This window comes from Squalius cephalus (genome assembly GCF_949319135.1).
Source record: "Squalius cephalus genome assembly, chromosome: 20".
NCBI lineage: Eukaryota > Metazoa > Chordata > Actinopteri > Cypriniformes > Leuciscidae > Squalius > Squalius cephalus.
In genome coordinates, this window is record NC_137141.1 from 8,014,454 (window position 1) to 8,040,879 (window position 26,426).

At 43.9% G+C, this 26,426-nt stretch overlaps 1 protein-coding gene across 2 annotated transcripts; it reads right to left on the minus strand.

Moving 5' to 3' along the window:
* Positions 1–18,969: 18,969 nt before the first annotated feature.
* Positions 18,970–24,849, minus strand: LOC307148255 (uncharacterized protein). Of its 2 annotated transcripts, none has more exons than XM_079853655.1 (11): positions 24,437–24,849; positions 23,830–23,950; positions 23,434–23,656; positions 23,052–23,328; positions 22,733–22,910; positions 22,532–22,608; positions 21,662–21,842; positions 21,202–21,450; positions 19,966–20,137; positions 19,724–19,872; positions 18,970–19,482 (listed from the first exon to the last, which is right to left on the minus strand). In XM_079853655.1, the coding sequence occupies exons 1-11, from the start codon at positions 24,767–24,769 to the stop codon at positions 19,328–19,330; spliced, it is 2,115 nt and encodes a 704-aa protein (XP_079709781.1). In that variant the 5' UTR covers positions 24,770–24,849; the 3' UTR covers positions 18,970–19,327. The 2 variants fall into 2 exon arrangements, with proteins under 2 accessions (XP_079709781.1, XP_079709780.1); XM_079853654.1 differs by having other exon boundaries at positions 24,431–24,817.
* Positions 24,850–26,426: the final 1,577 nt, after the last annotated feature.

Here is a 26,426-nt window from a genome sequence, read left to right on the forward strand (position 1 = left end):
TGACAGCAACTCTCCCTCCTTGAAAAATAAAGAACACTTTTCCCCATTGAAATACTTGCAGTTGCAAGAGAAACTGATTTTCAGTTTCACATCTGGACTTCCAGCATTCGAAGCAAATTCTTCTTGCTGGTGTTCCCTCTTCATGTTCGCCAGACAAATAGCTTGGGGTTCAATCACCAAAACTGGCTTGTCCTCCTCATCATGTTGGTCACTGCCTGAAAAAGCACAGATCATTTTTTTTCAATTCAAAGCAAGATACCTAAAAACATGATTGTGTAACATGCAAGAATGGGAAGTGGGTTTAATTCCACATTTAAAATGGATAATGAAGCATTTTATATAAAAATATCAGAAAATATTTTTTCAGTTTAGTCAGACTGGATCTGATTAATTGAGGGGAGGGCATAGGAACAAGCAGACTTCAATTCAGAGTGTAATGAAACAAATAAACATCATGCCATAAACGTAATTAATTTAAACTGACTAAATCCCAATCAACAAATGTAATAAACATTTAAATCCACTATTTTTGCATCACAGATATGTGTTAGCATTACATTGGCTGGACACTGACAGTATACATATTTAGCATAAAAAAATAATAACAAAAACTTACCGTCAAATTCCTCGTCAGTTTCGTCAAAGAAGAGTCCTGTTCATCATCACAATCATCCTCCAGAAAATAATCCGCAATAAAACCGGTTAAATTATAATTTGGGTTCAATTCCACCGAGATTAATATCAAGCAAGCTGTTTAAGCAAGCAGCTATTTTCCGTTCCTGCTCATACTTCGGTGTCGCCGGCAAAGCCATGGCCATGTCAGATGTCAAAACAACGCATTACGTTACCATCATCCAGCAAATAACACGTAGCAGGCCAAAAAGTCCTTAAAATAAGTTTAATATTATTGGCAGAATACTAAGCAACAAAACAAATAAGCAGTTCTTAAAATATTGGCTATGACAAGAAAAAATCACCACAGACATCTAAACCCGCGGCTTAAATCTCTCTCTTTTTTGCATTGTGTTGACCTGATTACCGGCGCTCGCGGATTGATATTAAAGTCTGTTTTTACTCTTTCTAATAGAAAATACACAGAAAAGAAGTTCCTGAACCGATTGATATACGAATCAGCAGTGTTGTTGCGCGAAATAAACCCAGAGACGACTTAAATCAATGTTTAGGAAGGCCACGTCCGGGTTTTTTTTGCGCAAAAGTATAACGTAGTGTCAATAAAATCATTAATTTCAGTATTTATCATGTTATAAATGAAAATGTAAGTATTGCATCTCAAAACCAATGGTATAATCTATAATTTACAGCAATAAACACACATGGACTATTTTAGTCATTTTTATGGCTATGACTACTTTGACGCTCGTTAACTCATAATTCGATTCTGCGACTTTATTGCGGTTGCACAGGCGGGGTCACAAATATGAAACCGGACAATAGTAAACCCCCGAAATCATATGTTGCCTAATTTCATTGTGCTATGGCTTTGCTGCTGTCTCTGACTGGTGATTGTTGAAATCTGTCTCTCACACAGAGACGCACCACGTGAGCGATTTAAGCCTATCCAAGTTCATCTCCAGGATTTGCGCGCAACAGCAAACAATCTCACAGCAATTAAAAAAAAAACAATTATAATAATGCAGTCAGCACCGTTGCACAGTCTTCTGTCAGACCAGATGTTGTCAGGCTATATGTCAGTAAAACTCAGAAAAACTAACTTACTGTCGTGTCAGCCATTTGCTCGCGGCGCGCACTCTTCAATCACGCGCAAATGCGGCGCGCCCTGTATCACGCAAAATAAACTACTAGCATGTAACGTCGTGTTCTGTCAATTAAGTATTGAAATAACCAAAAGGGAGATTAAAGCTGTGTCAAAACTCTATGTCGGGGCTTTTGTATTCCTTTGTAGGCTACATAAATGTTACACATTTTGGCGTAGCCCTACTCATTTTTCATTATTAACATTCTAACATTTTATCAATATTGCAAAGTCATCAAAACTGACTAAATATTTTGTGACCAAAAATGTGAAAAATAGGCCTAGATCTAGCCTAAATGATCATTCATGACATTCTTTTAACTATAAGCAACCCAATTTGTCTTGATCTGTATTATTTCCTTTGTATAATGAGCTTAAATATTGCTGCGCAGTCGTGTGATTTAGTCAGCTTGATTAACATTATTACAATGTATTCCTATTTGACTCTGATATGTAGCCTATAGCCTATATATAAGGTCCTCGAATGTGTTCGAATATTTCACCAGCATCAGCCTTTTCACAGTTTGTATCACTCCGCTTGTCTGTGTTTGCGCAACTTGCATCATTAAGCCAGTAGGTGTTGACAAGTGACTGTCTTTATGAGTGAACAATTGAAATTTAATTGAACTGATTTAATAGTGCCAAAAACATTGATTAACTCAAGAAAGAAACAAGTTGCTGAAACCAATCTTTAATGCTAAAAAGTTTACATCTATGCAAAATAATCCTTGAAAGATTTTTCATTTAAGGCCATTCCTGTTTGGAATATGTGATTGTGTATTGTCAACAATAAGCAGAAACATTTTGCATTTCCATTTTCTAGTGTGGATCATTCATTTCAACATTTATCCTCATTCTCATGTTTAAGAATCTGTTATCTGTTTGACAAATAATTTATGCTACTGCCCACTGACATGCTTTTCAAGCTATTGTTATCAAAAAAATTTGGCCTTCAAACACCTTAAAATGCACATATGTAGGTCCGAGAAATCCAAATTTTCTCGGGGGTGAATGCCCCCGAACCCCCTTAACTACCTCACATTTGAATGTGTGTGTCTGTGTGGTAATATGGGCTGGTGTGGCAACAGTGCCAGGACTGAATTTTTTAACCAGTCTGCCCCCTGTACACTCACCTAAAGGATTATTAGGAACACCATACTAATACTGTGTTTGACCCCCTTTTGCCTTCAGAACTGCCTTAATTCTACGTGGCATTGATTCAACAAGGTGCTGAAAGCATTCTTTAGAAATGTTGGCCCATATTGATAGGATAGCATCTTGCAGTTGATGGAGATTTGTGGGATGCACATCCAGGGCACAAAGCTCCCGTTCCACTACATCCCAAAGATGCTCTATTGGGTTGAGATCTGGTGACTGTGGGGGCCATTTTAGTACAGTGAACTCATTGTCATGTTCAAGAAACCAATTTGAAATGATTCGAGCTTTGTGACATGGTGCATTATCCTGCTGGAAGTAGCCATCAGAGGATGGGCACATGGTGGTCATAAAGGGATGGACATGGTCAGAAACAATGCTCAGGTAGGCCGTGGCATTTAAACGATGCCCAATTGGCACTAAGGGGCCTAAAGTGTGCCAAGAAAACATCCCCCACACCATTACACCACCACCACCAGCCTGCACAGTTACCACAAGGCATGATGGATCCATGTTCTCATTCTGTTTACGCCAAATTCTGACTCTACCATCTGAATGTCTCAACAGAAATCGAGACTCATCAGACCAGGCAACATTTTTCCAGTCTTCAACTGTCCAATTTTGGTGAGCTCGTGCAAATTATAGCCTCTTTTTCCTATTTGTAGTGGAGATGAGTGGTACCCGGTGGGGTCTTCTGCTGTTGTAGCCTATCCGCCTCAAGGTTGTGCGTGTTGTGGCTTCACAAATGCTTTGCTGCATACCTCGGTTGTAACAAGTGGTTATTTCAGTCAAAGTTGCTCTTCTATCAGCTTGAATCAGTCGGCCCATTCTCCTCTGACCTCTAGCATCAACAAGGCATTTTCGCCTACAGAACATACTGGATGTTTTTCCCTTTTCACACCATTCTTTGTAAACCCTAGAAATGGTTGTGCGTGAAAATCCCAGTAACTGAGCAGATTGTGAAATACTCAGACCGACCCGTCTGGCACCAACAACCATGCCACGCTCAAAATTGCTTAAATCACCCTTCTTTCCCATTCTGACATTCAGTTTGGAGTTCAGGAGATTGTCTTGACCAGGACCACACCCCTAAATGCATTGAAGCAACTGCCATGTGATTGGTTGATTAGATAATTGCATTAATGAGAAATTGAACAGGTGTTCCTAATAATCCTTTAGGTGAGTGTATATAGGCCTACAATATACATTATTCTCTGTATCGAATCATGTTATCTTATTACCCACCCCAGCCCCTGATGTTTCGGGCTCAGCCCCTGATGTTTTTAAAACATAGAAACGCCCCTGGAATAAACTACGCATTTAACAACACATTGCATTAAAATAAAGTAACGAGAGGAACGTCGCCCAACGTAACAAAGTAAAAGTACAGTTTTTTCATTAGAAATGTACTCGAGTTAAAGTAAAAGTACCCACATTTAAATCTACTCTTAAAAGTAAAATTTTTCCAAAAAAGTACTCAAGTAAATGTAACGAAGTAAATGTCATGTACTTCTGTACTTCGTTACAAAGTAAATGTAATTCGTTACTACCCACCTCTGCACATGATGGACTGCATTGACACACTTCCCGAACTGCAGCTTTTTTTTTTTATTTTTTTTTTCAAATATGCTCGCTTCATGAAATTTGAACTCAGTTCACAGCATTTGTGCCATAACGTTAATTAACGTCATTTGTTTGTTAAATATATTAGTTGCCAGACATTACTGCAGATAGGCTATTGCAGTCCAATTAAATACGAGTCAATATAATTTGTTTGTTTATTAAATTAAAAAAAGAGTACGTTACGTCTCCCGTTCCCTCCTTCAGGGAACGAGGGTTACATTAGTAACCGAGACGTTCCCTTTCAGTCGCTCACGTTCGACGTAACGTCGACGTGGCGACGTAATTGGGATCCCATGGAAAACGCCACGGTTGCTGCCACATCCAGCGCCCTACGCAAGACTCTCAGACCCCCAACTGCTGGGGCGGAAGACCTGCGTAGAGGGAGTTTTTTTTTTTTTCTTTTTTTTTTTATATAGCGCTTTTTCTGAGACCTCAAAGCGCTTTACATAGATGGGGGAATCTCCTCAACCACCACCAATGTGCAGCATCCACTTGGATGATGCGACGGCAGCCATATTGCGCCAGAACGCCCACCACACACCAGCTTACTGGTGGAGAGGAGACAGTGATGAAGCCAATCAGTATATGGGGATGATTAGGAGGCCATGATGGACAGAGGCCAAGGGGCAAATTTGGCCAGGATGCCGGGGTTACACCCCTACTCTTTTTCGAAGGACATCCTGGGATTTTTAATGACCACAGAGAGTCAGGACCTCGGTTTAACGTCTCATCCGAAGGACGGTGCTCTTTTGGCAGTATAGTGTCCCCGTCACTACACTGGGGCATTAGGACCCACACAGACCACAGGGTGAGCACCCCCTGCTGGCCTCAGTAACACCTCCTCCAGCAGCAACCTGGTTTTTCTCAGGAGGTCTCCCATCCAGGTACTAACCAGGCTCAGCCCTGCTTAGCTTCAGTGGGCAACCAGTCTTGGGCTACAGGGTGATATGGCTGCTGGAGTAACTCCAACTCAACTGCTGTTCCATTATACCCCACACAGTGGAACTCTTGAACTCTTGGGAAAGGACGCTGCGGAGCCACATCCTGCCCGAAGGGAGGTAACATGTGGAGAATACACATATGGACTGGCCAAAGGGGCAGTGCAACATATGGAATGTCACTGGGGTGGCTCCACCCGAAGGGGGAGACTACACCGACAGTGACGGCAGAGCAGACTCTGCTGAGGGAAAGACACGGGCTCACCGCAGGGAGCTGGTCGTGGAAGAATACACATATGGGATCGCCGCAGGGATCAGCACATATGGAACCCAGCCTAGCACCAGTTACACAAGCATACGAGCATTAGGCCTGGCGTCGGACGCTCCGCTACGTCCGACTGCCGAATGGGTGCGGAGGAACTCACAGGGTTCGCCAATAGGGGAACTCGACTGGAGCAAAAAGCGCACGTATCCATTCCTAGGAAGGGAGTGGCGCAGCAAGCCGACACTAGAGCGGGAACTTTGGTGTTACCGGCTAGTTGAAGCGAGCACACAGGAAGAAACCGGCTCAACACGTAGGCTATAAAACCTAGCGAACGTGTTAGGTGTCGCCCAGCCCGCAGCTCTACAGATGTCTGTCAGCGAGGCACCGTGTGCCAACGCCCAGAAAGCAGCGACACCCCTAGTGGAGTGGGCTTTCAACCCGGGCGGGCAGGGCACGCCTTGGGCTTCGTAAGCCAAGGCGATGGCATCCACTATCCAGTGGGCCATCCTCTGCTTGGAGACAGCCTTTCCCTTCTGCTGGCCTCCGTAACAGACGAAGAGCTGATCTGAGGTCCTGAGGCTTTGCGTTCTGTCCACGTACAGACGCAGAGTGCGAACTGGACAGAGAAAAGCCAGGGCTGGGTCTGCCTCCTCCGAAGGCAGCGCTTGCAGGTTCACTACCTGGTCCCGGAAGGGAGTGGTAGGAACCTTGGGCACGTATCCGGGTCGGGGTCTCAGGATCACGTGAGAGTAGTCCGGGCCGAATTCTAGGCACGATTCGTCGACCGAAAATGCATGCAGGTCCCCTACCCTCTTGATAGAGGCCAATGCAACCAGGAGAACTGTCTTACAGGACAGGATTTTTAACTCAGCTGATTGCAGAGGCTCAAAGGGTGGTCTCTGAAGTGCCGAAAGGACCAGAGACAAATCCCAAGAGGGTATAGAGAGTGGGCGAGGAGGATTCAGTCTCCTCGCTCCCCTCAGGAACCTGACGATCAGGTCATGCCTTCCCAAAGACTTACCATCAACAGCATCGTGATGTGCGGCAATAGTGGCAACATACACTTTAAGGGTGGAGGGAGACAGCCTTCGCTCCAGCCCTTCTTGCAGGAAGGAAAGCACGGCTCTGATCGAGCAAGATCGGGGGTTCTCCTCGTGAGAGGAGCACCAGTCAACGAACAGGTTCCACTTCAACGCATAGAGGCGCCTCATAGAGGGGGCTCTAGCGGAAGTGATGGTGTCAACTACCGCAGGGGGTAGGTCACCTAGAACCTCCGCGTCCCGTCCAGGGACCAGACATGGAGTTTCCAGAGGTCTGGACGCGGGTGCCATAGGGTGCCCCGTCTCTGAGAGAGCAGGTCCTCTCTCAGAGGAATGGGCCAGGGAGGGGCTGTCGCGAGGAGCACTAGTTCCGGGAACCAGGTCCGGTTGGGCCAATACGGCACAACTAGCAAGACCTGCTCCTCGTCCTCCCTGACTTTGCACAAGGTCTGTGCAAGAAGGCTCACTGGGGGAAACGCATACTTGCGTAGGCCCCGGGGCCAGCTGTGTGCCAGAGCATCCGTGCCGAGGGTCCCCTCGGTCAGGGAATAGAACAACTGGCAGTGAGACGTGTTCGGGGTGGCAAACAGATCTATCTGTGCGGTCCCGAAGCGCCTGAAAATCAGCTGGACCACCTGGGGATGGAGTCACCATTCTCCCGGTAGCACCTGCTGCCGTGAGAGCTCGTCGGCTGCACGGTTGAGCAGGCCCGGAATGTAAATGGCATGAAGCGACCTCAGATGCTTCTGACTCCAGAGGAGGAGATGGCGGGCGAGTTGTGACATGCGGCGGGAGCGTAGACCACCTTGGCGGTTGATGTACGCAACGGTCGCAGTGCTGTCCGTACGGACCAGTACATGCTTGCCAGTAGCAGCATTTTGAAGCGGCTCAGCGCAAGACGTACTGCTAACAACTCGAGGCAGTTGATGTGCCAATGCAGTTGAGGCCCCGTCCACAGACCTGAAGCTGCATGCCCGTTGTACGTGGCCCCCCAGCCGGTAGCAGAGGCATCCGTGGAGACCACAGAGTGCCTGGACACTTGTTCCAGGGGAACACCTGCCCGCAGGAACGAGGGGCCCGACCACAAGCTGAGAGTTTGGCGACAGTGCGGAGTCACTTGGACCCAGCACAAGCCGCTCTGCCACGCCCATCTCGGGACTCGATCGTGGAGCCAGTGTTGGAGCGGCCTCATATGAAGCAATCCGAGCGGCGTCCTTCAGGTCGATCGCTGCAAACCAATCTTGGGGACGGACGCAATTGAAAATGCGTTTCTGCGTAAGCATCTTGAACGGTAGCCTGTGAAGGGACCGGTTCAGGACGCGCAGGTCCAAGATTGGTCGTAACCCACCACCTTTCTTGGGTACAATGAAGTACGGGCTGTAGAAGCCGGTCTTCATATCGGCTGGAGGGACCGGCTCGATCGCGTCCTTCGCCAGTAGGACTGCGATCTCTGCCCTGAGCACAGGGGCATTGTCCGCCAGAACACGGGTGAACAGAATGCCCTTGAAAGCAGGGGGACGCCGGGCGAACTGAATCGCATAGCCGAGTCTGATTGTACAGATGCACGGTTGTGCAGGTGTGTTTCACAAGAACGCAAGAAGGCCTTAGCTTGTGATGTCGACTCAAGAACATGAGAGCCCCGGAGTGGCATGAACATCCAAACTATAAAATCTTATGAATGTGTGCGGAGAGGACCAGCCTGCCGCATCACAAATAAACTGCAAGGGGCACCTCTTGCCAAGGCAGCAGAGGAGGCGACCCCTCTGGTGGAGTGAGCCCTTAAAGCTGTTGGCGAAGCTTGGGCCTGCGCCTCATAGGCAAGAGCAATAGCATCCCTGACCCAATGTGACATGGTCTGCTTAGTGGCGGCAGCCATCGGTTGCGGCCCCCATAACAGACGAAAAGTCGCTCTGACTTACGCCACTAGCTAGTGCGGTGGACGTAGGCCTGAAGAGCACGGACTGGACATAGTCTATGAGATCTCTCCTGTTCCGGCGTCGTGAACGGCGGAGAGCAGAAGGCCTCAAGCGTGACAGGATGTATAGCCGAAAAAGGCACCTTAGGCAGGTAATCAGGATGAGGATGCAAAATCACTTTCACCATTCCTGGGGCAAAGTCTAAGCAGGGTGGCGAAATCGACAGAGCCTGCATATCCCCAATTCTTTTCAAAGAAGTTATTGCCATAAGAAAAACCATCTTAGAGTCAGAAGTTTGTCAGACGCTGATTCTAGAGGTTCAAAAGGAGTCTCAACCAGACCCTCTAGGACTAAAGCTAAGTTCCATGATAGGATCTTGGTTTTATGAGATGCCTCAGTCGTCTGTCCCCATGAATTAAATGAACGAACAGAGGATGTCTCCCGAGTGGCACCCCTTCAACCAAGGCATGGCAAGCCGAAAGAGCGGCCACATAAACCTTGAGAGTGGCTGGGCATGTGCCTGTTGATAATCTTTCCTACAGGAATTCCAGAACTGAAGCAATCTGGCAGTTGACCGGATCTGCATTATTTATGACACACCACCTTTCAAAGACACTCCATTTGTTGACATAACTCTTTCTAGTGGAGGAAGCACTAGCACTGAGAATGGTCTCAACAACAACAGGCGAAAAGCCCAGTGCCCCTCAGTTGGTACCCATCAGGGGCCTAACATGAAGGTTCCAGAGGTTGGGTCTGGGATGGAATACCGTGCGCTCCGTCTGAGACACAAGGTCCCTCCTCTCCGGAATCGTCCAAGGCGAGCCGTTGAGGAGAGATATTATCTCGGAGAACCAAACTCTGGCTAGAACTCCTGGGAGCAGAGAAACTGTGTGCGCCATCGCATCCAGACCCAGGGGCTGGGTGACTCAGAGATAAGTAGAGGGAACATTGCGCTTTCTGATAAGAGGCGAAGAGGTCCACCTCCGCTTCGTATCCAAATCTGTTTGACTACTTCTGGGTGGAGTTTCCATCCCCCTCTCAGTAGTTTCTGTCTGGACAGTAAATCCGCTCCCATATTCAGGTACCCTAAGATGTACACTGCCCTGAGTGACAGGAACTTTTCCTGGGCCCAGAGAAAGATGTGCCCCGCTATTCTGTTCAGATTGCGTGAGCACAAACCTCCCTGGTGATTATGTGAGAGACTGCCACTGTGCCGCATTAGGACATGACAGTCTCTCAACTGAGGGAGAGAGTGTTTCAGGGCCAGAAATACAGTCATCAGCTTGAAGCAGTTGATGCCCCTCATTCCCCTTGAGCTGGACGACCACTTAAGACCGCTCCCCAGCCCATCAGGAAGGCGTCTGCCATTAGCATTCTGCGACAGCAAGACACACCTAAAGTGGGACCCAAAGCAAGGAACCGGGGTCTGAACCACATAGAAAGGGAACGAAGCCGCAGCGCGTAACCCTTACCATAAACATGGATTTTAGAAAGTGCACCAAGCGTTCAGTGCGTGACTCACCATAAACATGGATTTTAGAAAGGACACGAAGCACTCAGCGAGTGTTCTTGCCTTTATTTGCCCTTGGGGATTGAAATCCCCCGTTTTGAGCCACAACTGACATGGTCTCATGCGCAAAAGGCCCAGAGGATTCATTGTGGACGCAGCTGCCATGAGACCCATGTAATGTCCTGACCTAGCTAGATGTTGCTTAGGGTGTTAAAATTGGTCCTGACACGAGCGGGAGACAATTATGCCTGATGGTGACAGAGTCTCATTTAACCCCAAACATGTTACCCTCAGGGTGGGAGAGAGAACGCCCTTGGCGTTGACCTCAGCCCCCTAGGTCAAATGGAAGGACCCAATATTGGTAAGCTTTGCCCCCAAAAGCAAACTTGGGAACCTCCTGTGTTGTGGCAATATTCTGTATGAAAATATACGTCCTTCAGATCGATCATGACAAATCAAACGTGATGTTGAATTTACGACACGATCATCTTTACAGTTAACATCTTGAACTTGAGTGCTTTAACTGTACGGTTTAAGCCTTGAAGATCGAAGATTGGATGCAACCCCCCATCCTTTTTGGGGACCAGGAAGTATCTGCTGTAATAGCCTGACTCTCTCTCTGGAAGAGGAACATGTTCTATGGCCTCTTTGCTCAGCAGAGATTGTAGCTCTTGTGACAGTACATGCGGCAGTTCCGGTCTCACGGAAGTGAATACCACGCCGTTGAAACGCAGAGGACGATTAATAAATTGGATTCTATCCTATTTGTACTGTACTTAATACCCAAATAGAAAAACCTGGCAGAAGTTTTCACGCTGCCAGACTCTCTGAGAGTGGTTTCAACTTAACACTTCCTTTTGAGGGGATGTTAGATGTTCCGTGTCCTGGATGACAGCAGAAAAGCAACAGAAAATCTAACATTTCGCTGGAAACCGCTGCTCCCCGAATCACCAGAGGTGGCGAGGAAGTACAGTGGTTTCGTGAGGGTGTCAGGTAGGAGCTGTTTGATTTACATGTCTCGTCCTGTAGGGGCACACCCCCACAGACCTGGGACAAAACAACCCTCAGGATTTTGTCTTAGGTCTATTATGCAGCTGCTGAGTACAACGAGCAGGTCCCCAGTTTTTCTCGAGGGAGAGCGCAACTCGTTACACTCTGCTTTTGAACCCTCCTAAAATGACGATGAGCAAAAAGAAGAGAAGAAAATGTCTCTTCAGACTGGCCCATCATCGTATAACCACACACCCCTGCACCCATGATAGTCTTAATACGTCAAGGGCACAAAGATGCACGAAGAATAGGGTTTTCCCATGACCGAGTTAACGTCATGGAGATCCTCAAGGAGGGCAGTCTAGCTGTAATCCGACCATCACACAAGTCACCACCTCGAGAACCTCTCAAACGTTTTAACATAACGAGAGATGTGTTCGGAGGCAGCTTTAATTCCTCAGAATTAAATGTGTCCGGAAAACAGCCAGACAATATTATATTATATATAATACATACATATATATATATAGTAGAGAGTAGAATGGCTCGATGTCGAGGACACAAGACATAAATATTTACAATATTTATTTATTTATAGACTGTGTTTTATGTGACTCTTTTTGTTGTGATCAGATCTGATCACTGCACGAGCGATCGCCACAAGCGATCTCCTTTTATCAGGGTTCTCAAGTCTCACGCATTGGCCGCGATTCAACCAGTTCACACGCTCACACGCCACACCGTGTATTTCTCACGCTGAAAAGGCAATGCCAACCAAGTTGTCCTACAAGCTTTATATATAACGTTGTATACGAGGCGCGGGCACACAAAGTGAAGTTTCCTGCCGCCAGCGCGTATCTCGGCCAGATTGCGTTCGTTGCGTTCAATGTCCTCTGCCCGAGCCGAAGAAGCGCCGAGGCACGCTTCGGTAGTCAGGCAAAAGGACATCGCGATCTGGAGAGAGAGCGAGCGATAGGGGACCACCGTCTCTCGCTTCTCAGCCAGATCGCACGCGAGCAATTAGAGATTGGCATGGGGTACTTTCCATAAGATCATCTCTCAATGCAAATCAAACTAGCTTTTAGGCTAACTGAAATAAAACCATGCCAATCTCTAGGTATGGTGAAGGCTATGTGAGGATGTGGGGCTATTTTAATTCCAAAGGCCAAGGGAACTTTATCAGGATGCATAGTATCCTAAACATTTTTTTTTTTAAATAAAAATCTGCCTGCCTCTATGGGAATTTAACATAGGGGTGTACTCACTTATGCACCATGTATTTTAAGGAAGAACATTTATTTATTTACGAGACATTATTCATTCACAAAGAAAATTGGTGTCCTTAAAGGTTGGATTTTTCCAAATTTTTTAAATTAAGGCATTAAGTTCAATTTCCAAAATATGGTTTTTTATTCCTCTTTTTAGTCAACTTTAGCATGGGTGTATTCACTTATGCATAGCACTGTACTTAAAAGTTCCCAGATATGTCCTCATTTTGACTAATTTTATTGATGTAATGTAATCTGCCTGAATGTGTGCTAATGTGTTTCTTGCTTGATACTGTATATTGTCTGTTCTTTTGTGTTGCATTATTTTTTATGTTGTTGTCTTCCTGCCTCGGGACTACAGGTGAAAATGAGCATTTATGCTATAACCTGGCTCATTTACAGTCTGTACAGAAATGTTAGATTGTTCATTAATGTGCACTGTCCCGAATAAATAAATAAATAAATAAATAAAATAAAAACTACACAGGCAGAACAATACAGAGACAGACCATGTCATGTGTGTGACTGTGAGCTCACTGTAAATGTTTTTGCAGACTGGGTGAGATCAACTATGTGTAGCAATTGCATGACGGCTGTTACTGCACTATTAGAGGATTTTTTTTAGATTTTATTATTGAGACTCTTAACTTTTGTGTTCTGTTGAGTACTGACATGACTGGTACTGACTGGTTCATGTGACAAAACATCAGACACCTCCAACACCATCTTGCTCCTCCAACAACTGTCTAAAAAATGAGAAATATGTAACCAATTGAAATTATACTTAATGTGTAGATGAAATCGTAACATCAAATTAAAGATACACAATTATAAACTTGGATTAGGCCTAATGTTTAGTCAACACAACGGAGATATGCAGATGATATTTAAATGATACTGTAATCAAACAACATACACACACACACACACACAGATATCAAAGTCACAAATTCCTCTAAGCAAATGCCTGCCTATCTCTGCCGATTTCGGAGTCTTCAAATGGATCCATTCTGCAACTTTTAAATACATAATTACATTTTTAAAAACGAAATTATAGACTTAAGTGCAGGATCCGAAAGTTGGTCGTTTTGTCGCTATGGTTACACACACACACACACACACACACACACACACCGTTGGCGGTGCGCTCAAAGTCATCTGTCAGTTGTGCAGTTACCCAAAATCTCCTGAATGAAGTTAAAACCCATCATGTCACTGATATGTGTTTTTTAAATCAAGTGATCAAAGTGCTCGTTGCCGCTGCGATCAGTGGCGCGGATAAAGTGTTTTCTCGTGTGGCTCGCACACACGCCGCACTGTCTTCACTCGGACGTGCGCTTCAATCCGTTCCGTTGCGGATAATAATGTTGAATTATCGAACGTTGTGTCGTCGTGGATATTGTAGCATTGTATTGCTAAATCCCCCGACCACTATGTCGGTCTGAGACAGCGAGACCTAGACAAGACCGAGAGGTCCGAGACCAAGACAAGACCAAGGCCAAAGACCGTCAAGGCCGTGACAAGACCGAGACCGTAAAGTGGTCTCGGTGGTCTCGGTCTTGACCGACCAAGACCGGTCTCGAGACATACATCACTACTGTGCAGTCCATGAGAGATGTTCAACTTCACTTTCATTTTCATGAAACCAATCTGCCACCAGTCTTGCTGTGTGTATTGGTGCACTATCATGCTGATATACAGCGTCCTCTTCAGGGTACAATGGATCCTCCAGAACGTGCACATGGTCCTCCAGAACGGTTCAATAGTCTTTAACAGAGACGTGTTCATCAAGCACAGTAGAGAATGCCATGATATTGCAGCCCAAACCAGCACATCATCCGGTGGATTCAGTACCCTGACTGTCCCGCCCTGGAAGCAGAGGAAAACCCAGGGCATGTGGGCTGGGTGGGTCGAGGAGTGGGCTTTCTGGGGAGGCAAGTTTCAAAAGCCTCTCCATCTTTCTTGCGAAGGTCACACTGATGCCGCATATTTGTTACAGCAGCCCCGAAAAGGGCTTTCAGCTCCACAGGAGCATCAAGGAACTCCGCCTTCTCCCTTTTCGACAGGTAATCCCAACCACAGTGCTCTTTCGCCCACCTTTCACCCACCACAGTCCAGAGCTGTGGCCATGCTGCGGAAAAGACTCTCTGTCCATCCTGGCAGTGAAGGAGAGGCGGAGGATAGGGCTGCCCAGCGATTGGGGTGGAGGTGGCACCGACTACTGACGGTGGTTGTTGGTTGGACATCCCCAGTTCCTCCATATTAAGCACATCCAGGCTAGAGAACCTTTGACAGGCACTCTATGAGAGAAAGGCTAGTCCCAAAAACTGTGGTTCTCTGCAATGCATGCTGGGATGGCTGGAATCAGCTGCTTGGTTGAGGAAGTGTGTGACGGCAGACTTGTCCCATCATATAAATCCCACTCTGTGTCCTGGCCTTTCTGTTGTGATGGCCAGTCGATAGAGAGTTTAGCAGCTGCTTTCCTACACATTTCAATAAGGTTCAAGTCTCCTTATATGGTTCAGGCGTCGAACTAGACACGATACGTGCGAATTTGAAGCTCTATTCGCGTTTGGTGTGAACGCAGCATAATGAACAGACTGCGATGTCAAGATTGCAATGCTGGAATGTGTGTGTGTGTGTGTGTCAGAGAGAGAGAGGCGCGGGCGCGATCGAACAGTGGAAACATAAAAACATAACGTTACTCCATCATTTTGTTCAGCTAGAAGCTAGGCTAACGTTAGCCTAACGTTACGTTAGAGATGTTAAAGATAACGTTCAAATACGTTGTTGACTTACCTTAGAACAGATGTAGACATCCTTGTTTAATTTATCCACGTTTAGTTGGTGTTGTGGTCTAAGTAACCGCATAACTTAATCCAGAGCAGACACTTATCTCGGTTGAGATGTGGCTTGGGAAAGGGTAAAAAATACACACCGTCGTCCAGCCTCTCAGGATACCTAGTGTCGGAGTTGCATGTACCCCATGCACACCGTTTGACCATTTTAAACTTAAAATGACAAGAAAAAACATATAAAAACGAATGAAAACTGACTAACTGCAATGTATTTCAATGGACGTGGAAGCAGAGAATGTCCGAGTGTATTGGGTTAGCTATGCGCACTGTGATTGGGTCAACGCGTTTGGGGGCGTGGCTTAGCCATAGGTCAATTACCACGCCTGCCTCTTTGTTTCCAATTACAACGCCCTCTTGTTTAGTCTTTGAGTCCTCATTAGTCTGAATGTGCTCACCTGTTCTTTGTCTAAATGTGCTCACCTGTTCCACATTTTCACTTTATAATTTGCTTTATAATGTGTTCTCTTTCCCTCGTTTTCCCAGTTCGTTGTTTGTGTGTGTGTGTGTGTGTGTGTGTCTCTCTACTTGTGCCACTGTGTAGTTCTGTCTGCTACCTTGTGCATCCCTTTTCATTGTTCAAGTTGAAGATAGTGCCTGGATACCTTGTCTTGTGCCTGTTGTGTCTCCTGTTTGTTCCAGCCCTGAAAGCTGAGATTCTCTACAGTTGCTTCCTCTCTCTACCAAGCAGCAAGACCGGTGCAGTGACTGATCATACCCCGCGAGTCTATCTCTGGTGCTGTATGATCCTGTTTGGCTCTCGCCGCATCCATTGGCCTTGTGCTGCACATCAACCACAGCACACCAGTCACACCATGCCTGTCATTTTGCTTCGTTCCCTGCCTACTGTTTGGACTGTTATCACCTCCTCACCCACCATCTCTCGTCTTGTCAACTGTCTTCCTGCGAAGATTTGCTGATGATAACTTCCCAATAAGGATCTTGATGGGGAAGAGAACGAGAATGAAGTGAGGACCGCTTACAGCAATATTTATGAGGGAGGCGGGACTCCCACATCACTGTCGTGATTGGTCTGTCAACTAACAGATGTGGTGTAATTTGTGCTTCCAACATTAGTCACGCCCAAGGCGCTCCAAGGCCTCTTAGATAGAAACCACTCGTGCCTGCAGTGCAGTGATGTGGACGGCGAAGACCAGCCGGCCGCCGCACAAATGTCTTCAATTGGTCCAAGCCCATGAAGAGGTCATGCCCCTTGTGGAATGAGCCCTAACGCCTATGGGACATTGCAGGCCCATTGAGGCATAGGCTAAAGGGATAGCATCCACTATCCATCTCAATAATCTCTGTTTCGTGACCGGAAGCCCTTTGGTCCAGCCGCCAAAGCAAACAAAGAGCTGTTCTGGCTGTCTGAATGAGGCAGAATGCTCCAGATAAAATCTGAGAGCCCTAACAGGGCAGAGTAGACTCAATTCTATATCGTCTTCCAGTGAGGGAAGCGCCGATAGTGAAATGACCTGGACTGTGAACGGGGTTGAGAGCACCTTAGGTACATAACCATGTCTTGGCCTGAAGACGACCTTGGAGTCGTTAGACCCAAATTCGAGACAGGAAGCGTTCACAGAGAGCGCTTGCAAGTCGCCCACTCGCTTGACCGAAGCTAGTGCTAGCAGGAGTGCAGTCTTAAGTGAGAGAGGCTTTAAGTCAGCCGACTGAAGCGGCTCGAAAGGGGGTCCCTTAAGGGCCCTGAGTTAAGCCTCCTGGTCCTTTTAAAGAATCACACAACCAGGTCGTTCCTTCCCAAGGACTGGCCGGCCACATGAGCATGGAAGGCTGCTATGGCCGCCATGTATACTTTGAGTGTGGAGGGGGTCCGGCCCGTGTCCATCAGCTCTTGCAGAAAGGAAAGTACTGATGGTACATCACATGAATAAGGGTCAAGGTCCCGAGCTGCACACCAGCCGGTGAACGCTGACCATTTAAGAGCGTAGAGGCGTCTGGTTGACGGCGCTCTAGCCTCAGTGATAGTGTTTAGGACCTTTTCCCGGGAGGTTCCCGGATACCCGTTGAGGGGCCATACATGAAGGGCCCACAAGTCAGGACGAGGGTGCACAAATTGTTCTGTTCACCTGCGTGAGGATATCCTTCCTACAGGCCATGGAGCTGTCTCTATCAGCTGCGCCAACTCGGGAAACCATGTCTGGGTTTTCACTGATGCAGCCAAGGATAAGGTATCTTCGTCCTCCTCCTCTGATCCCTGAGGCCGGTCGCTTCGAGGGAGGGGCGCTGGTCCATCTTTGTGAACAGGACAGGCGGGGAATCTCTCTCTGAAGAGAGCGAGGCACGCGGGGACGGGGCCGGCTCCTCTTCAAGAGTCAGTGAAGACGTGTTGATCGCTGAAGGAGATTAAAGGGGTCATATAATGCCATATTAACCGCCAAGTTAATATGATTCTTTAGGGTCTAAATAAAAGTTTGTAATATACTTTAATTAAAAATTCTCATTAGTATTGTAAGAAAACACTAATTTTACCTGGTCAAAAACAGCTCTGCATTCAGTACGGCATTTAAGTGCATGTGTCTGTAAATGATAATGAGCTTTGCTCACCCCGCCCCTCTGTTCTGTGGGGCGTTTTGACACAACACACGTGGAGTGTTGCCTTGACAACAGTTGAGGGTATATTTTAGAGAAAGAATGGCAGCGGGAGTCTCTGAGGACACATCTGTGCAACCGTATCAATTTGAACCGGAGTCGGACCCGGAACAAGATGACGGTCCCCGAAGAAGTTCAACAATTAAGGCTCGAACAGGACGTTTCTGAATGGTTGGTTAACGTAATGTCACTTTGATCTATCTTTGTATGTACTGGCAGGGTAGAGTAGTGAGATACGAACGCTATGTGTTTACTGATGTATACGTTAGTTCATTGACAGATTGATGTTACAGCTAATGGTCATAAAAAACTTTTTTTCGGTAAATGTATGCTTGTCAGTGATGCGTAACGTTATCTATGCAGTGTTAGGTACAACTGTCAGGGCTGAAGCACTGACATAAGGTCACGGCAGGAATGTTTCTAGCAGTAGTTGAAGGACACCTAAGAATTTGTTGTAATGTATGTTTATGTCCAGTGCAGTATGAAATGCTTTATGTTTTAAGAAAACATTCAAGTACATCTATAGTATCGTAACTACATTGATATTCCTGTTCCAGGTGTCTTTGTGGGCAAATGCCTACAGAGGCTGAGAATATATGCTGCAGGGAGATACCACAGGTAACTGTTCCTAAATTGTATTGCTATTATGCAATCATCTTGTAAAAATCTCAGGGCAGTTACCATATTCATAATTTGTAGGTTTTAAGAAGACTACAGCAGCTGGAAAATCCACCTCAATGTATGGTTGATCATCCAGGCCTGGAACCTGTTTGTTTAAATCTGTTCTCGCTTCAGAATGCATTAAACATCTACCAAGCAGACTATAGGCCTTTAGGTTTAAGGGGAATGGAAGGGTAAGTTGTGTTTTGATTCATTTCAGTCATAATTTTCTATTGTAACATAAGCGACAGCAGTGCAAAGCATAAAGTTCACTATGGGTAACTGATTAACTGTAGTGTAATTTTTAATAACCACATAACATACCATTCAGCATGAAATACCAAATAATGAATAGACACAAAACTGTTTGGACTAACATTTATTGACAGAAATACTGTTTTACTGAATTCCACAGAAGTATGTAATAAGTAATAAAAAAAAAAAAAAAAAATGCAGTAACAGCAAAAATAATTGTCAAACAAACAGCAATAAATAAATGAAATTATGACATTAAATAACATTAATTTTCACAACAAAAAATTGTGGAATTTTCTCAGCCGTTACAGGTTTTTGGCATACAGAAGTTTCGTCAGCTGGTGTTGGGGCATTCTGGGCTGGAGAATCAGGGTTGTGCTGCCCTCCTGTGTGGTGCGATGAATAAGGGCAGAGTTCCCTAATGCTCATGGACAATATATAGGGTTCAGACCTGCCCTTTGATTAAACCTAGACACGTAGCTGTATCACTTCCTGTTTGTCTGGTTTGTCAAACTGGGACGTGAGATCCTCAGGTATGGAGATCTTCAGGATATCGTCCATATAAGGGGTTGGGTCCACAACAACGTTCTCAAAGATAAGTTCCAACAGGTTGTCCACATACTCTGTTCAAATAAAAAAAATAATTTGTTGTTATTTTCAGTTTACTCTGAAGTTGTGTTGCTCACTTAGTGTTGTGGCTACATGGTTTTGTATATAAAATTGTCTATAAGGTGTCTTGTTTAAAAAATAAATAAATAAATAATAATAATAATAATAATAATACAATATTTATGTTCAGCTTCTGATATTATGTCTGTACATACAACGACTATTTTGCATTTAAATAAAAGTTGTTACACTCACGGAAGGTTGGTTCTACATTCACTGGCTTTGCAGAGCATTGTCCTTTCTTGTATTTTGGGAAAACCACCTTAAATAGTGGCTCTCCAGCTGCTGTCGTTGCTTGGGGACGCCCAGCATTCTCATTAAAATGTAGGGCTGCCAGGTAGAGTCTATAGAGAAGAAATAATGGTTAAACATTACTTAGGTCACACTTGCGTGTTTGAAAATGTGTATACACTCCTTTCCCAATTATATTGAGTTACCTGCATAACATTCCCAGGAAAGAAAAGACAACATTCTTTGGCGCAAAGCGCAGAATTACACTGTGAAACGCCTCCAGTGATGAGGTCTGATGGTGAGGGCTCAGTTTTTCAACATCCTTCAGAATCCTCTTGTTTCTGAGGATCTTCTCTAATCGAGAGAAGGCAGTTGTTCCTGGTGGGAAAGTGGAACTTATTAAACTTTATATTTAAAACAAATATTTTTTGAGGCCACAAAGCCTCCCTCCGATTGTCACTATGGGGGGTAAGTGAAATAGAGGTTGTTAATTCCTATAAATACCTGGGTCTTTTGATTGATGACTCCCTGACTTTTAAACCACATGTGCTGTACCTGGTGAAAAAGCTGAGGCTAAAATTGGGTTTTTAATTTCGAAATAAGTTGTGTTTTTCTTTTAATGTAAAAAAACGACTTGTGGCCACCACTTTCTTATCTGTGGTGGACTATGGTGAACTTTTATATATGAATACTTCTGCACAAATTTTCATATGATTGACACAGCTTACCATGCTTCGTTGAGGTTCATTACAAATTGCAAAGCACTGACTCACCATTGTGAGATATACTCTCGGGTTGGATGGCCTCCTCTAGCCACCCGAAGGCTATGTCATTGGTACACTTTCATAAGGCAATTCTTGTTCTGCTGCCAAGCTACCCATGCGTTCATATCATACAGAAAAGCAAGGGGCAACACTTTTTGCGTTCTCAGGACTTTGTTATGCTCTCTGTGCCAAAGACTCGTATGGAAATGGGAAAGAAGGCATTTCTGTATTCTGCACCTTCAGCATGGAATACATTACAAAAGGACTTGAAATTCACTGAATTAATCTTGCTAAATGCATTTAAATCCAAAATGAAAGACGTAGAGGAAGATGCCTTAATATGTAAATGTTTTTAGATTGTAAAAATGATTTAAAATGATTTTATGAAGTGTTAGTTCTAGTTTTCTGTGTTATTTGTCTGTACCTATGTGTTTGTATTATTTTTTATATGTTGCTGCCTATCTTGGCCAGATCACCCTTGCAAAAGAGGTTCTTAATCTCAATGGGATTCTCCTGGTTAAATAAAGGTTTAAATAAAAAATAAATAAATTTTTTTTTTTTTTTTTAAGAAAGTACAATACTTAATTTAACTTAATTTAACTTAAGAAAAAAAAAATTATGTCTGTCGTATGCACAGACACATGAGTTATATTGACACTGCTAATAGGGTAAACACACCTGCTCTCAACCACTTGCTCTTGTCCGTTGTATTGCGTTGCGGATGCAAACACTGTGGGAAAACAGGATCATCATGTGTGTGCATGTCTTGGATATGATTAAGAATTGATGTCCACTTTGCCACTCGCTCTGGCCCTGATGAAGAAGAAGCCGCTGTCCAATATATGTGGTTTTTTATACTGCGATACCACTTCTGCAGTTCTTCACTGTCTTTGTTCTGAGCAATCCTCAGCAGTTTCTTTGATACTCCTAATAATATAAACAAAAACTTTAATTCAGCCATGCAGAAAGATACAGTGTGTTTATTGAACACAATATATTAAAAAGGAAGTTCTGGTCAAAGGTATGGTTTTGTATCATAATGTTGTGTTTTACTGATCTGTTTAAAAAATAACCAGTCTGTGAGACTATGACAGTCATTAGGCACATAAACAACACACACTCAAACAGGAGCTAATACCTTTTTCAATGTGCCATACATTGTAATACTGTGTGATGTTGGCCTCCCGCAGGTATTTTTGTATTTGAGGGTGCCGGTCTGTAACAATGCTGTCAAAAGTCACACCTTGTGCCCTCAAGAGATCAAGGCTCCTCCTCAGACCCTCTTTCTCCATGTTGTTGCTCCCTCCAACTTCATTACTCTGATTACAAAATAAAGGGCATACATGACAATTGTTGTCAATGCCTGTTATGTTAGCGAATAGCTACACAGTAAAAAATCCCTGTGCCTTATTTTCTGTACATTTACTTTGTTACATTGCATATGCATTACATCTTGCATAAGTCTGTAATGTTATGGCGCTTTTCCATTACCAGTACCAGCTCGACTCGACTCGCCTCGACTCAGCTCGGCTCGGCTCGCTTTTCGCACCGTTTTCCATTGCAGATAGTACCTCCACAATAGTACCTGGTCGTCATAGCGACGCCGCAGGGAACTGCCGTGACTTAATCTTTTACGCGAGACGCGCGAGACACACCCGCTACCCACACACACAGGACAATGGAGGAAATCGAGTGTATGCTGTTTTTGGATGTTTTTGTTTATTGCTGTTTTTTTATTCGGGATACTCCGTCTGGCGCGTGCAATGATGACGCAGTGAATAGTGATTCTCTCTGACCAATCAGCAGTCTGCCGCGTTTTCACGTCACATTTTAGTATCGCCTCAGCTCGCTTAGAACCTCGCCGGAGGTGGTACGAAAAAAAGTACCTGGAAGCAGGTACAGGTACAACTTTTACACAGTGGAAAACCAAACAGAGCCGAGTCGAGGCGAGCCGAGGCGAGCTGAGGCGAGCTGGTACTGTGTAGTGGAAAAGCGCCATTAGACTCACCTGAACTAGTTGCAGATCAATAATAGTGCTGGTCCTTAGGTCCATCACGGAGTAACTTCCAAACTTGGCTGAATGACCTTTACGTAGAAAATTAATGTTTGCTTTGTAATACATTCGGTATTTATTATTTATTATTATTACTCTGTATGTTTTGCTTTCACAGTAATATGTAAACTGAGACAGTTGTTCAGCATTTAGTACCTGGTGAATCTGCCCTCATGTCTCCACCCAGGACAATGTTCTGCTGCTGTCTGAGCTGCTGCAACATGCCATCCTGTGCTGTCTTCCAGCTATGTACAATTGCAGGCTGTATGTACCTCCGGGCATGAATTCGAAAGGTGGTGTAGTGGATCATTTTCAGTTTCATTGCCTGGAATATCTAAGGTCAGAAAAGAGGATTCCTTCATTTAGCATGACTTCAGGGACAGTATGTTCATTTATTTATGTTCAGGGTTGATCTTTGTGATATTATTTGCAATAGTAAATTATAGGCTAGACAGTAAAATCCTCACCAACCTACCTGTTTAACTTTGAAGAAAGAGGCACCATTGGCATACACTGCAACAGAAAGCTGGAGGTTCCCTGCAGGAGTGCTTTGTAAAATTGGCTGACTATTCCATTTTCTGAAGAAGTCACAGTGTGGGCAGCGTTGTTCCACAGAGAGGAATGTGCCAAATACTTTTCTCTGTACATTGGTAACACATTGACACACAGGGCACTGCTCAAAGAGCTGCAGCAGGCAGTTTTCATAAACAATGTAAGTCGCTGTCTTGTGAACCGGCTTTGAAGACTCAAATCTATTAGAATAATAAAGAGTTACTTAAATAATTTCCAAATTCCACAAAATGTATACAATTGAACTGATTGCAACATTTAACAAAAAAAATAGTCTTGTCACTAACTTCACATCTGTTAGCTCAGTAAAGGTTGTGACAGAGTCAGCTGGATCATATGTGGAATCCATAGGCTCTTCCACATTCATACTTGAGCTGGCTCCAGAAGGGTCCTCCTCTTCCTCTAGCTCCAAGCGATATCTCTTATTTGGCCTCTTTATTGGTGTTAATGATAGCAGTGGTATTGACTGGCCAACACCAATATCTGGGTATAACATAGTTGTCTGTGTGCCTGTTACATAACAGTTGACATATTAATACCGTGGAGTAATATAAAAAAATAAAAAAAATTATATATATATATATATATATATATATATATATATATATATATATATATAATTAATGACAATACCACAAAAACTGAATATGACTTTACACTATATAAGATCTGGATCAGCAAACCTGTGCTTTTGTAGTGCGGAAGTACAGTTTTCATTGAGAGCTGGGTCTGGGTGCCAACTGTGCACAGTTTCTTTTGGCTGGCCACATGTTGCACCATGTCCAATTCTACAGATGTGCTTGCCTATACAAAAGCAAATAAGTGATCAGATAACATAACTTATTCCGGCGTAATATTGAAAAACATCAATTAGAGTATTTATAGTCTTGAATCATATGCATTTGCAGGATGTAAACAGTATTTTGCAGGGATTGTGTTACCATTCATCTTCATGCAGTTATAACTGTTTTTTTTTTTTTTTTTTTTTTTTGTTTTTTTACATTACTTCTTAATAAGTAACAGACACCGTTATAAACCATCTACAAAAGTAAGCTTAGTGTAGTGTTACCACGTTAACTTTAACACCTGCGTACACAGTTTGTAACGTTAATAACACAATAAGTTACGCATTGTTCATTATAAACGTGGGATTATGAATTATAGTGACAACGTCGTACATAGAAAACATGCCGTAATGTACCCTGAGTGTAAACCTTAGCCGCATTCATCGTGAAGCGTGCAAGCGATTTGCAAAGATTAATATAAAGGTTAATAAAACGTTACACTCACTTTTTCTGAAGCAGGAACACGAATAGTTGGTACCGATCCTTTTTTCAGGAGCAGCTTCTTAGCAAAACCAGCTTTATACTGACCCTCGTTTATAAAGCAGTCTGGTAAGAAATGATTCGCGCAAACATGAAAGCATTGACATTGATCGTGGGGAATTTTCCCTTTGAAAACAAAACTCAGCCACTGCGTCCTCAGCGGTTCGGGTTTAGGAACATCAAAATGACTGCTGTGTTCCTTATTACACCCAAGAACAGAACACCACAATCGCTTAGACGCCATTCTGCTCCAGCGTATCAACACACATTTCAGTACAATCAACTTGTAAAAGTGCATGTACCATTATGACCATTGTTGTGGCGCGCTTCGGCACGCGCGACGCAGGAATCGTCCTGATAGGATCGCGCTTCCTCACCGCTTTGCCATAGGTTCGTGCAGTTCCCTCAGCCCAGCCAATCAGCACGCTAGACAGCTCTGCATTGTGTTAGCTGTGTATGGCAAGCCGTTTTAACATTTAATCTTTAAAACCTACAAGTCTCTATTTTCATGCTACTAGTACTTATTTTTTAGACAATAGTATCTATTCCATTAAGTACTATAGTGCTTATTCATTAGATACTAGTGCCTATTCTTTAGATAGCCTACTAGTAGGCCTACCTTTTTAAAAGATACTAGTAGTTATTCATTAGATTCTAGTGCCTGATTCTACTACTAGTTCTTATTTATTAGATACTAGTGCTTGTTACTAGTACTTATTCATTGGATACTAGTACTTATTCATTAGATACTAGTACCTATTAAATAGATACTAGTTCTTATTCATTAGATACTAGTACTTATTTCAATAGTGACTAGTAACTATTCTTTTGTTACTAGTAACAAATTAAAAAAAAAATTCCCATTGACTTCTATGGGGATCTGTCATTCAGATATCAACTATTCAGTTCTGACTAGTGTGTATTCCAATTGTGACTAATAATAAACATTGTATGTTTTCATCATTTAAGTAATGAATTTGTTGAATCAACTTAGTATGATGCATGAACACTTCCAATAAAAATATCTCAGTTCATTTTACTGTTTTATGTTTATTTGGAGAACTTTCAGTAAGTTGGCTTTTTTTATTGTGAAATATTCTTACACTTAAAAATAGCTGTTTTCTGTTTTAATATGAATTAAAATGTAATTTTTTCCTGTTATCAAAGCTGAATTTTCAGCATCATTACTCCAGTCTTTAGTGTCACATGATCCTTCAGAAATCATACAACATGCTCATGATTGGTGCTCAATTATGGTTCTTATTTTTATCAATGTTGAAAACCATTTTTTTGCATGCATGCTTAATTTTTTTTTAATGATACATTTTTGTCAGGATTCTTTGATGAATAGAAAGATCAGAAGAACAGCATTTATTTGAAATTGAATCTTTTGATCAATGTAATGCGTCCTTGCTAAATATAAGTTATTTTTCTTTAATATCTTTGATATGAATGTTCTCTTTCATAGGTTCACTCAACGCTGCGTAGCTTTAAGACGCAGTGGGAACGCCCTCTGGGTGTGCCGATTGTCTGAAGCCCTTATAGAATCACGGCAATTCATTGGCTGATCACATTATACAGGCGCGCGTGCCATCTGCTCCTCAGATTTCTCTGCCTTCACGAAGCGGCCATTTCACGCCCTTCGCTTTCGGTTTTTCTGAGCCCGAAAATTTCGGATTACAACTGCTTCGTCGTCTTCTGCACTTCAGCGACTGGAAATAAGTGGAACTCTGTTCTCCTTACGGTGAAGTGCAATGGAATATTGTCGTTGCTCTCCGCCATGTGCTCGCTTCATTGCGAGCGACGACCCTCACAGTAAGTGCGTTAAGTGTTTGGGTTTTTCGCATGCGCGTGAGGCTGTTTTAGGATCGTCTAAATGTAAATTCTGTGACAATCTGCTTCTCAAAACCCTCCGCTCTAGGCTCGCGGTTTTTGAGAAGGAGTCATTCGTTTCC

Bases quoted from the DNA above. Each gene is read 5' to 3' on its own strand.
- LOC307148255 (XM_079853654.1), bottom strand. From the start codon at position 24,769: ATGCACTTTTACAAGTTGATTGTACTGAAATGTGTGTTGATACGCTGG. The intron at 21,843-22,531 runs GTGAGTCTAATG...TTTTGTAATCAG, and splicing joins TTGATCTGCAACTAGTTCAG to AGTAATGAAGTTGGAGGGAG. The intron at 21,451-21,661 runs GTATTAGCTCCT...TTATATTATTAG, and splicing joins TGTATGGCACATTGAAAAAG to GAGTATCAAAGAAACTGCTG.